Source organism: Balaenoptera musculus, chromosome 14 (assembly GCF_009873245.2).
Source record: "Balaenoptera musculus isolate JJ_BM4_2016_0621 chromosome 14, mBalMus1.pri.v3, whole genome shotgun sequence".
NCBI lineage: Eukaryota > Metazoa > Chordata > Mammalia > Artiodactyla > Balaenopteridae > Balaenoptera > Balaenoptera musculus.
This window is the reverse complement of record NC_045798.1, coordinates 35,767,076-35,780,315: the sequence shown is the minus strand read 5'-3', so window position 1 is coordinate 35,780,315 and position 13,240 is coordinate 35,767,076. Positions and strand designations below refer to the sequence as shown.

General features: G+C 39.3%; 1 protein-coding gene across 3 annotated transcripts in view; it reads right to left on the bottom strand.

The window, feature by feature from the left end:
* The window catches only part of MYOM1 (myomesin 1), a 136,181-nt gene that overhangs the window by 44,186 nt on the left and 78,755 nt on the right, over window positions 1-13,240 (bottom strand). For 2 of the 3 annotated variants that reach the window (XM_036875046.1, XM_036875047.1), the window contains exons 18-19: window positions 10,199-10,395; window positions 1,164-1,290 (exon numbers count right to left, since the gene is read on the bottom strand). In XM_036875046.1, coding sequence (XP_036730941.1) covers window positions 1,164-1,290; window positions 10,199-10,395 — 324 coding nt within the window. Of the gene's footprint in view, window positions 1-1,163; window positions 1,291-10,198; window positions 10,396-12,520; window positions 12,809-13,240 lie in introns of all 3 variants that reach the window. The other variant, XM_036875048.1, reaches the window with a different exon arrangement.

Here is a 13,240-nt window from a genome sequence, read left to right as displayed (position 1 = left end):
TGCCCAGTGTGGCCTGGTGTTCTAACGTGGTTGGAGTCAGTGCCGTAGCAGTTGTTATACAAGCTGAATATCCAACCCAAGTGGGAGAATTTAGTCATTCTGTGGCACTAAAGTATTTGGGTCTTTGAAGTTAGTGCCATTGGAAGCACAATAAAACCATCCACTAGGGACTTCCCTGGCAGTCCAGTGGTTAAGACTCCACCTTCCAATGCAGGGGGTGCAGGTTCAATCCCCGGTCGGGGAATTAAGGCCCCCCATGCCGTGTGGTGAGGTCAAAAATTTAAAAAACAAAAAGCAAAACAAAAAAAACCCATCCACTGACTAAGCTGCTAGTCTCTTAATGACTTAGTAAATTTGTTAGTATTCAGCCTTTACATTTGTTCTCTGTTGTAGCTATGTAAGAGTTAAAAGCATAGGTAAATGTTTCTGGCCTCTCCCCACTTTCATCCCTGCCCTGTCAACCACCCTCTATGACAACCTCCAAAGGAGAGCATTTCCAGTCCGGTTCCAGGATCTTTGTTGTGATGCAGAGTTGGGAAAAAGTTGACATAGAGAGAAAGGACTGGAGAGGTAAGTGGAGAGATATAAGAGGTGGGAGGCCAGGACTTAAGCCCTAGGCAGGCATGTTAGGTCCCCTGTATGTACAGTGAAGAGCTGGGAGCAAGGGAGGAGGAGACCATAGGAAGGAGGCCACAGAGGCTGGGGCTGAGGAGACGGAGGAGGGAGGCTGATAAATGAGATGCTCCAGAGCAGTGGGAGAATGCACAACTCGGGAGTGCCAGAAGACATTTTTGAGAAATTTTGCTGGGGAATGTGAATTGGATGCCCTTTAATGACCTTGAAGAAGACAAGCAAAGATCAGAATTCCTTTTAAATAATCAAGTGGCATTCAAGCTGTGTGCTTCCGTCCATCCTACTCCATGCAGAGGCTGAGCTATGGGGACTCTAGGATTTATTTGGAATATAAGAAATTTATACTCAGTTTTATATTGGTACCTATTGTTTCATAGTACTGTAGAAATATTTAATGTAAACACAAGGGGCTGAGAGAATTTGTCTCCCTTAGAAGCTGTATATGTAGCTCTTAAATTTAGTTCCAGGTTGTAGGTTCCATTGGAAGAAACTCTGAGCCTCAGTGCTGAGACATGGTCTTCCTGGTTTACCTGGAACAGCAATGGTCCACTCTTCACATTTGAAGCTTGCGCTTACTGCCGAGGGTGCTCCCAAGCCAGCGATGTTCATGGCTGCCACTTGGAACTGATATACCATGTTCTCCTTCAAGTTGCTAATCTGCAACATGGACAACATCATGGATAGTGAACGTTTCAGGTTTGTTTTTCTAGTGGTTCAACATTTTATTTATTTACCTCCTGTGTTGGACATACTCTAGGGTGACCCCCCAATGAGTCACACCCTTTTGTAATCTCCTCTTGCATTGGGGTGAAACCTGAGACTTGCTTCTAGCCAACAGAACATGGCAGGGGTATTGGAATATGAGTCCTGTGATTTTATTATATCATATGGCAAAGGAGGAGGGATATATCAGATGTAATTAAGATCCCTAATCAGTTGATTTTGAGTTAATCAAAAGGGAGATAGATTATCCTGGGTGCACCTGACTATGATATTGTGATTTATAATAAGACATATATATTTGGTTTTTGTCCCCATTCCTGGCACAGAGCTCCTAAAACACTTGGAATTTCCTAAGTGATGAGAGTTATAAAGTATCTTTTGTTGTGTTAATGAGGTGACTTTTGGAAAGCACCTAAGGATGGGGACTGGTTGCCAAGGGAAACAATCTTGTGATTAGAGAGTGGGAACTTTCAGCCTCATCCCAGACCTCTGGACCTCCGGGGAGGGAAGATGGGCTGGAGATTGAGTTCAATCACCAATGGCCAATGATTTAATCAAGCAAGTCCATGTAATGAAGCCTCCATAAAACCCCAAAAGAGCAGGGTTCAGACAGCTTCCAGGTTGGTGAACACGTGGAGGTGCTGGGACAGTGGTGGTCTGGAGAGAGGATGGAAGCTCCATGCCCGTTCCCCATATCTTGCCCTATCAATCTCTTCTATCTGGCTATTCCTGATTTATACCTTTTATAATAAACTGATAATCTGGTAAGTAAAATGTTTCTCTGAGTTCTGTGAGCCACTCTAGTGAATTAATCAAACTCAAGGAGGAGGTTGTGGGAAACTGATTTATAGTCTGTCGGTCAGAAGCACAGGTGACATCCTGGACTTTCAACTGGCATCTGAAGTGGGGGCAGGGTTATTCTTGAGGGACTGAACCCTTTATGTGTGGGACCTGAGTCTATCTTCAGGGAGACAGTGTCAGAATTGAGTTAAATTGTAGGACACCCAGCTGGTATCCGAGAAGTTTTGTGAGTGTGAAGTAGTGTAAGAGCAAAAGAGAAACACACAGGAGAGAGAGTGAGTTTTTCCAAAGGACCAACTTAATCAGATAGAAACTCTTAAAATGGGGTTTGGGCCCTGCCTAAAGAGAAACACTGTCCTGATGGCCTTGAAGAAGCAAATACTGTTTTTCAAACTGCTTAGCCACTCACATTTGGAGAAGGACAGCCTCTAGGAGCTGAGGGTCTCAGACCCACAGCTGCAAGGAACTGAATTCTGCCAACAACAGTGAGCTTAGAAGAGGAACTCGAGTTCCAGATGAGAATGCAGTCCAGCTGAAACCTAGGTTGCAGCCTAGTGAGACCCTGAGAAGAAGACCCAGCTAAGCCGTGCCTAGACTCCTGACGCAAGGAAACTGTGATACCACAAACAGGGACAGTTTGTGGTAGTTTGTTACAGAGCAACAGAAAATGAATGCATGTACAGATGAAAATTAAATGAATTCTAAGCTTGGAATCAAAATACTCAAATTCTTGTAATATTTCTGCTCTTTACTGAGTGACCTCATATTTTCTATATCCCTCAGTATGAACTGGGTTGTTGTGGGGGTAAATATATGTGGTAAAATAATAAATGTGAAAACATTTGCAAAATAGAAATGATGGACTGTATTAGCGTGAAAAAAATCCATGAACTAGGCTTTAAAAGAGGAGACAATGAGTAGAAGGACGTGCTCTCACTCCCTCTTGCAAGAACACCAGAATCACAACTAACTGCTGAACAGTCATCGACAGGAAGACACTGGAACTCACCAAAAAAATACCCCACATCCAAAGACAAAGGAGAAGCCACAGTGAGACAGTAGGAGGGGCGCAATCACAATAAAATCAAATCCCATAACTGCTGGGTGGGTGACTCAAAAACTGGAGAACACTTATACCACAGAAGTCCACCCACTGGAGTGAAGGTTCTGAGCCCCCCTTCAGGCTTCCCAATCTGGGGGTCCGGCAACGGGAGGAGGAATTCATAGAGAATCAGACTTTGAAGCCTAGTGGGAATTGATTGCAGGACTTCGACAGGACTGGGGGAAACAGAGACTCCACTCTTGGAGGGCACACACAAAGTAGTGTGCGCATCGGGACCCAGGGGAAGGAGCAGTGACCCCATAGGAGACTGAACCAGACCTACCTGCTAGTGTTGGAGGGTCTCCTGCATAGGTGGGGGGTGGCTGTGTCTCACAGTGAGGACAAGGACACTGGCAGCAGAAGTTCTGGGAAGTACTCCTTGGTGTGAGCCCTCCCAGAGTCCACCATTAGCCCCACCAAAGAGCCCGGGTAGGCTCCAGTGTTGGGTTGCCTCAGGCCAAACAACCAACAGGGAGGGAACCCAGCCCCACCCATCAGCAGACAAGTGGATTAAAGTTTTACTGAGCTCTGCCCACCAAAGTAACAGCCAGCTGTACCCACCACCAGTCCCGGCCATCAGGAAACTTGCACAAGCCTCTTAGATAGCCTCATCCACCAGAGGGCAGACAGCAGAAGCAAGAAGAGCTACAATCCTGCAGCCTGTGGAACAAAAACCACATTTACAGAAAGATAGACCAGATGAAAAGGCAGAGGGCTATGTACCAGATGAAGGAACAAGATAAAACCCCAGAAAAACAACTAAATGAAGTGGTGATAGGAAACCTTCCAGAAAAAGAATTCAGAATAATGATAGTCAAGATGATCCAGGACCTCGGAAAAAGAATGAGACAAAGATCGAGAACATGCAAGAAATGTTTAACAAATATCTAGAAGAATTAAAGAACAAACATACAGAGATGAACAACACAATAACTGAAATGAAAAATACACTAGAAGGAATCAATAGCAGAATAACTGAGGCAGAAGAACAGATAAATGACCTGGAAGACAGAATGGTGGAATTCACTGCTGCAGAACAGAATAAAGAAAAAAGAATGAAAAGAAATGAAGACAGCTTAAGACACCTCTGGGACAACATTAAACACAACAACATTCACATTATAGGGGTCACAGAAGGAGAAGAGAGAGAGAAAGGACCCGAGAAAATATTTGAAGAGACTATAGTCAAAAACTTCCCTAACATGGGAAAGGAAATAGCCACCCAAGTCCAGGAAGCACAGAGAGTCCCATACAGGATAAACCCAAGGAGAAACATGTTGAGACACATAGTAATCAAATTGGCAAAAATTAAAGACAAAGAAAAATTATTGAAAGCAGCAAGGGAAAAACGACAAATAACATACAAGGGAACTCCCATAAGGTTAACAGTTGATTTCTCAGCAGAAACTCTACAAGCCAGAAGGGAGTGGCATGATATACTTAAAGTGATGAAAGGGAAGAACTTACAACCAAGATTACTCTACCCGGCAAGGATCTCATTTAGATTTGATGGAGAAATCAAAAGCTTTACAGACAAGCAGAGCTAAGAGAATTCAGCACCACCAAACCAGCTCTACAACAAATGCTAAAGGAACTTCTCTAAGTGGGAAACACAAGAGAAGAAAAGGACCTACAAAAACAAACCCAAAACAATTAAGAAAATGGTCACAGGAACATACATATCGATAATTACCTTAAACATGAATGGATTAAATGCTCCAACCAAAAGACACAGGCTTGCTGAATGGATACAAAAACAAGACCCATATATATGCTGTCTACAACAGACCCACTTCAGACCTAGGGACACATACAGACTGAAAGTGAGGGGATGGAAAAAGATATTCCATGCAAATGGAAATCAAAAGAAAGCTAGAGTAGCAATACTCATATCAGATAAAATAGATTTTAAATTAAAGAATGTTACAAGAGACAAGGAAGGACACTACATAATGATCAAGGGATCAATCCAAGAAGAAGATATAACAATTATAAATATATATGCACCCAACATAGGAGCACCTCAATACATAAGGCAACTGCTAACAGCTATTAAAGAGGAAATTGACAGTAACATAATAATAGTGGGGGACTTTAACACCTCACTTACACCCATGGACAGATCATCCAAACAGAAAATTAATAAGGAAACATGAGCTTTAAATGACACAATAGACCAGACTGAAATAGAAACAAAGAAAACAACAGCAAAGATCAATAAAACTAAAAGCTGGTTCTTTGAGAAGATAAACAAAATTGATAAGCCATTAGCCAGACTCATCAAGAAAAAGAGGGAGAGGACTCAAATCAATAAAATCAGAAATGAAAAAGGAGAAGTTACAACAGACACCACAGAAATACAAAGCATCGTAAGAGACTAGTACAAACAACTCTATGTCAATAAAATAGACAACCTGGAAGAAATGGACAAATTCTTAGAAAGGTATAACATTCCCAGACAGAACCAGGAAGAAATAGAAAATATGAACAGACCAATCACAAGTAATGAAATTGAAACTGTGATTAAAAATCTTCCAACAAACAAAAGTCCAGGACCAGATGGCTTCACAGGTGAATTCTATCAAACATGTAGAGAAGAGCTAACATCCATCCTTCTCAAACTCTTCCAAAAAATTGCAGAGGAAGGAACACTCCCAAACTCATTCTATGAGGCCACCATCACCCTGATACCAAAACCGGACAAAGATACTACAAAAAAAGAAAATTAACTGAAGAATATAGACACAAAAATCCTCAACAAAATACTATCAAACAGAATCCAACAACACATTAAAAGGATCATACACCATGATCAAGTGGGATTTATCCCAGGGATGCAAGGATTCTTCAACATACGCAAATCAATCAATGTGATACACCATATTAACAAATTGAAGAATAAAAACCATGTGATCATCTCAATAGATGCAGAAAAAGGTTTTGACAAAATTCAACACCCATTTATGACAAAAACTCTCCAGAAAGTGGGCATAGAGGGAACCTACCTGAACATAATAAAGGCCATATACAACAAACCCACAGCAAACATCATTCTCAATGATGAAAAACTGAAAGCATTTCCTCTAAGATCAGGAACAAGACAAGGATGTCCACTCTCGCCGCTATTATTCAACACAGTTTTGGAAGTCCTAGCTGTGGCAATCAGAGAAGAAAAAGAAATAAAAGGAATACAAATTGGAAAAGAAGAAGTAAAACTGTCACTGTTTGCAGATGACATGATACTATACATAGAGAATACTAAAGATGCCACCAGAAAACTACTAGAGCTAATCAATGAATTTGGTAAAGTTGCAGGATACAAAATTAATGCACAGGAATCTCTTGCATTCCTATACCCTAATGATGAAAAATCTGAAAGAGAAATTAAGGATACACTCCCATTTACCACTGCAACAAAAAGAATAAAATACCTAGGAATAAACCTACCTAGGGAGACAAAAGACCTGTATGCAGAAAACTATAAGACACTGATGAAAGAAATTAAAGATGATACCAAAGATGGAGAGATACACCATGTTCTTGGATTGGAAGAATCAATATTGTGAAAATGACTATACTACCCAAAGCAATCTACAGATTCAATGCAGTCCCTATCAAATTACCAATGGCATTTTTTACAGAACTAGAACAAAAAAATCTTAAAATTTGTATGGAGACACAAAAGACCCTGAATAGCCAAAGCAGTCTTGAGGGAAAAAAACAGAGCTGGAGGAATCAGACTCCCTGACTTCAGACTACACTACAAAGCTACAGTAATCAAGACAATATGGTACTGGCACAAAAACAGAAATATAGATCAATGGAACAGGATAGAAAGCCCAGAGATAAGCCCATGCACCTATGGTCAACTAATCTATGACAAAGGAGGCAAGGATATACAATGGAGAAGGGACAATCTCTTCAATAAGTGGTGCTGGGAAAACTGGACAGCTACATGTTAAAGAATGAAATTAGAACACTCCCTAACACCATACACAAAAGAAACTCAAAATGGATTAAAGACCTAAATGTAAGACCGGACACCATAAAACTCTTACAGGAAAACATAGGAAGAACACTCTTTGACATAAATCACAGTAAGATCTTTTTTGATCCACCTCCTAGAGTAATGGAAATAAAAACAAAAATAAACAAATGGGAACTAATGAAACTTAAAAGCTTTTGCAAACAAAGGAAACTACAAACAAGACGAAAAGACAACCCTCAGAATGGGAGAAAATATTTGCAAATGAATCAATGGACAAAGGGTTAATCTCCAAAATATATAAACAGCTCATGCAGCTCAATATTAAAAAAACAAACAACCCAATCCAAAAATGGGCAGAAGACCTAAGTAGACATTTCTCCAAAGGAGACATACAGATGGCCAAGAAGCACATGAAAAGCTGCTCAAAATCACTAATTATTAGAGAAATGCAAATCAAAACTACAATGAGGTATCACCTCATACCAGTCAGAATGGCCATCATCAAAAAATCTACAAACAATAAATGCTGGGGAGGGTGTGGAGAAAAGGGAACCCTCTTGCACTGTTGGTGGGAATGTAAATTGATACAGCCACTATGGAGAACAGTATGGAGGTTTCTTAAAAAATGAAAAATAGAATTACCATATGACCCAGCAATCCCACTACCGGGCATATACCCAGAGAAAAACATAATTCAAAAAGACACATGCACCCCAATGTTCACTGCAGCACTATTTACAATAGTCAGGTCATGGAAGCAACCTAAATGCCCATCGACAGATGAATGAATAAAGATGTGGTACATATATACAATGGAATATTACTCAGCCATAAAAAGGAACAAAATTGGGTCATTTGTAGAGACGTGGATGGATCTAGAGACTGTCATACAGAGTGAAGTAAGTCAGAAAGAGAAAAACAAATACTGTATATTAACGCATATATGTGGAACCTAGAAAAATGGTACAGATGAAGCGGTTTGCAGGGCAGAAATTGAGACACAGATGTAGAGAACTAACGTATGGACACCAAGGGGGGAAAGCGGTGGGGAGGTGGTGGTGGTGGTGGGATGAACTGGGAGATTGGGATTGACATGTATACACTGATGTGTATAAAATGGATGACTATTAAGAACCTGCTGTATAAAAAAATAAATAAAACAAAATTCAAAAAAGAAATCCATGAACTATAAATAATCCTTTGAACATTAAAAATGCTTAATAAATGGAGGTACTGATGGAACCAGCTGAGTTAACAAAGTTTACCAACTGTATGATTTAAACCATGAAAAATCTGTATCCATGATCCAGTCTACACCTGATTTTATCATGAAGCTGGGTATCCATAAAAGGGAAAAAATTTTTGACCCTTATTTCACATCATACACAACATTTATAGGTGAATTAATAACTTAAATGTAAGTGGCAAACTGTAAAGCCTTTAGAATATAATCTATATAGCGTGGTCCCAGCTGGGGCCATGGCTTTCAGGATCCCTGAACTAGAAGACATTTCTTAAAAAAAAAAAAAGGCACAGAAATCGCTAATGACAAAGCAAATGTTGGTAAATCTGACTACAATAAATTTGACAAGAAAATAGGTGTAGTTCACCATAAGGAGAGAAGTCTAGCCAATGAGACGATATAGGCAACTTACATAGCCAACAAGGATTTATGCTCAAAATATTTAAAGAACTTCATAAGTCAATAAGAAAACCCATTAGAAAAATGGCAAAAACCTTGTTAGGCATGCTATGAAAGATTTCAAAATGGACCATAAACACAGAAGATGTTCAGACTCATTTGACACCCAGATTGTCAAAACAGGAAAAGTGTGAACACACCCAGTGCTGGAAGGATGTGGAGCAATGGGAATTCTCATACTCTTCAGAAAAACAGCAGAGAATTATGTGGTGAAGTTGGAGATAAACAAGACTCTCTGGCCTAGCAATTTTACTTGTGGGTAATAACCTAGAGAAACTAGTGCACATTTGTGCCAGCAGGCATGTACAAAAATGTTCATAGCTCAATTGTTTGGTATGGCTTACAATGCCCCATGTCAATCAATAATTGAATGGGAAGGTCTACTGTGAGATGGTCATATAATGGAATACACAGCAATAAAGTCAGAGCTACTCGTACCAACATGGAAGAATCTTAAAAATAAAATTTTGTTTTATGTGTTCTCAGTATGCGTGTGATATTTCATAAATATTAGATGTTAAGTTAAAAGAATGTGACATTGAGTTGGGGAAAGCACCATTCCCCGGGCCTCACCCTGCTCTTGCTCTCACGGCTTGGGGTTCTGTGAGGGACGGGGTGGTAACTTGGGTCTAGCTGGCGATGCTCTAAAGAGGGGAGCCAGTAGCTATGGTAATAGTGAGACCCCTCAGGTGCTCTGAGGCGGGCCAAGCAGTGAAGGCCCACATGTAGCAGGGAAACTCGTGGGTGGACACGTGAAGTGCCCCTTTGTGGCTATCAGAGCACCGAGACAGGGGCCACTTCACAGAGGGCAAGCTGAGTCTGGCCATCAGGCCCATGTCCCTTTAGTCTTCATGATTTGGACATTGAAAGTTAAAAATCCAGAGTCTTTTGGATTCCGGGAGTCTTAAAACTAGTAGCATATTGTTACAGATACCTTGTGAGTTAATTTTTGTAAAAAACATAAGTTTTCATAAAAAGTATATATTTCATAGTAAATATTCGAAGAAATTATGTTTATGTGTATAAATCAGAAAATACACATACTGCCTGGTTAGCCAAAATACTTCTATTCATCTTTGTATATTTGTCACAAAAGTCATGTCACTGCAGGCAAAGGACACTGGAGAAATGACAGGAATCATTGACAAGGTGCTGGGCATGTGCATGTATGTGCATGTGTGTGCATTGTGTGCATGTGGTGTGTCAACAGACATATGACACCCCGCACTACTGAAGGCCACACACGTACCTTATATGCCTCATCACTGACAGCTTTGATGTTGGCTTCTCTCCATCTTCCTGGTACCCCGTCAATTACTTCTCGATAGTTCACATAATAGCCCGTAATTTCAGCCCCTCCAGTCTTATCTGGTTGCTTCCATCCAAGAACCATTGAGTCACGAAAACTTTCAAGACAAGTGATATCATAGGGTGGAGATGGTGCCGCTGTTGCAACATGAAGAGCTCATGAGTGGACAGAAATGCTTCTATGATTCTACCTGCATCAAACTGTCTCATTGGTGCCACGCATGCGGGCACTAGGTCCTGTGGTGTAAAACTAAAACGTGACACCAGTAACTTAGCATCGATTTGGTGTGTGAGGAAAAAAACTGACACACAGTAAAAACTGCACTGCAATTACTACTCCAAAGATAAAAAGAACCTGCCCCCTCCACTCCTAAGGAAGAATAAGTTTTGAAATCCTAACAGCAAAATGTTAGTATTTCTAACAATATCCTGAAAATATAACTAACAATATCTGGAAAAATGATCTGTTCCCCATAAGAAGAAATATTTTTCCCAAGATATATATTTTTGTTTCTTTTTTTCAATACTTTACATATCTTTATTGATTATTTTTCATCCTACTTTGTATATCTCAACTCTAAATTTTAGGACAGAGGTACATGCTACCTCTTCATTCCTAAAGCAATAGCATGAAAAAGTAAGATATTTTTGTTTCTTTATGTGGTTTTGTTTTCATTTGCTCCCTGAGGAAAATGACATATGTATATCAATTTCTGCCTTGATTTGCTTATTAAGAATTTCTATATATTTCCAAACAGTTAGCATTTCACCACTCAGGTACATGTACCCTTGTGAGACCTTACAACTATATAGGTTCTGTCTACACACAGAAAAAAATCATATACTGGAGCTCAGCTAAATGCCATGTTAAAAGTTTTTTTTAAAAAACAGGAACAATCAGCCATGTGATTTTTCTCTTAGTATAATACTTTTTGCTGCATTATTTTAAACCTGATGCTGGATTATTATTCATATGGCACAAAATACTACATAGCTGCCACTGTGTTTATTAATGCTTAGTCAGAAAAATATTTGGATGTTGTTTTAAAAGTCTGTCTTCATTTATGTGGATTTGCTGATGAAACTTTCACTCAACTACTGAAATTATGTTTTTTTGATAAAGAAAGAGAGGGTGGGGTGGTGGAAAGGAATCCACTAGATGTGCAATAACATTAAAAAGAATTTTCTGAATATTTATTTGGATTATCAGAGATAAAGGAACTATCTCATTCTTATTCGAAAAGATTCTCAGAACAATAAAGATTTTAAAAAATAAAATACGTTTTTTCTCTCTTCACCCCATCACCAACCTCCTTCATTCTTTACATTTTTAAGAAAAGCTTTCTCACTCTCTCTCTCTATTTCAGAGCAATGTTGAATATAAACTCTCAGATGAATACCCTATCTCATCTTGAGTTGAAGGCGCGAATAAAGGTGTCAAAAAAGTAGAGGAGGTTACAGAAGTTAGGGGTGGGATATATATAGGGGATGGGTGAGAGGCATGATATGATTTACCAGTATATGCTTATCATTTCATTTTTATTTGATAAGAAAAACATTGTCTCCTAGAATATATAAACCATAAATACCAAATATCCTAATCAGAAAATTCTGATTACTGATAATTAGTCTTTCTATTCTAATTCTGATTAGGTAATTAGCCCTACTGATAAATAGTCTTAAGTAAATCAGTTCTGGGTATGTGGATCATATATAATAGAATATGTGATTATAATGCCCTGTTAAACTTTTCATGACAACTCAAAGAGATATTGTTTCTTATGTTTATTTGAATTAAATGTGAAGGTAATTTGAAAACCTGAGGATGAAAAACAGAAGTTAATAACCTGATCCTGATAAAGTGTTACTTTTTCGTGAAATATTTTTCCTATCCATTTATTACCAAACACGGATATTTTGAAGGACCTCCCAGAGTCTATGAGTATCAAATCCTTCCCACCTCATATCTAACTCTCTCAGCAAAATGAGGCCAAAGGTGTGTCTGCTTGTTAAACCAAAGAGACTCTATAACCAGATTACTTTAAATATTCTATTGTCATTAAGTACAATGAATTATGTGTCAAAGCCAAACCCCTATAAAATTGTTTACTCATTAAACAAAAGTATTATAAACGGATAACTGAAAACATAAAATCAAGAATGAACACTGATGAAAGTGAACACAGATGGAAGAATGTGATCTGGACAATGAGAGGTGAGGACACTGATGGAAACAGGACGCTTTTACTGTTTCAACTCTCACCTAGATCCTTCTTCTTTTTCAGAGGGTCAGACTTACTTTTCCCCTTAAGAGCTGCTTTCTGTAGTGGTGGGGAAAGCTCTTCCTGAACTGTTTCACTTACTTTACTCACTTCTGTTTGGCCCAGGTTGTGAGAGCTACTGGGTAGTGAAGGTTTGTTAAGTTTGCTACCAAGCAAAGCATCTTTCTTAAAAGTTGGCTGGGAGGTGTCATGCATGCCTCCCCTGGAGCCTGTTAGTCCAGCTGGTGTATCACTCAGTTCAGGCCACACAGCTGGAGACACTCCTCCCCCTACAATTGCCAGATAACAACAGAAACACTTTGAACCAGGACACAGTACGGAGTGCTCTTACTTGATAGAACAAATGAAAAAAACATTAGCACCACAAACAGAACAAAAGCAATCTTGGTTTAACGGAAATCACTTGGCTTTGCAAGAAATACGGAAAGAATACATTTCACATAACTTACACCAAGGAAGCATTTCAACATTTCCATATTTTCGAAATAGAAGAAACGAGAACAAAAAAACCACAGACAGAACAGGAACCATTTTGATTGGCAGGACCCAAGTAAATATAAAAACAAGCACTTCTCAGACGTTTCTTGAGAGAGCTCCATTATTCAACAGAATGGGGGGAAAAAGGACCATAAAGTGCACAGGAGACAAACATTGAAGATCTTGATTATATAACAATTAGAGTTATGTACCTTACTGATATA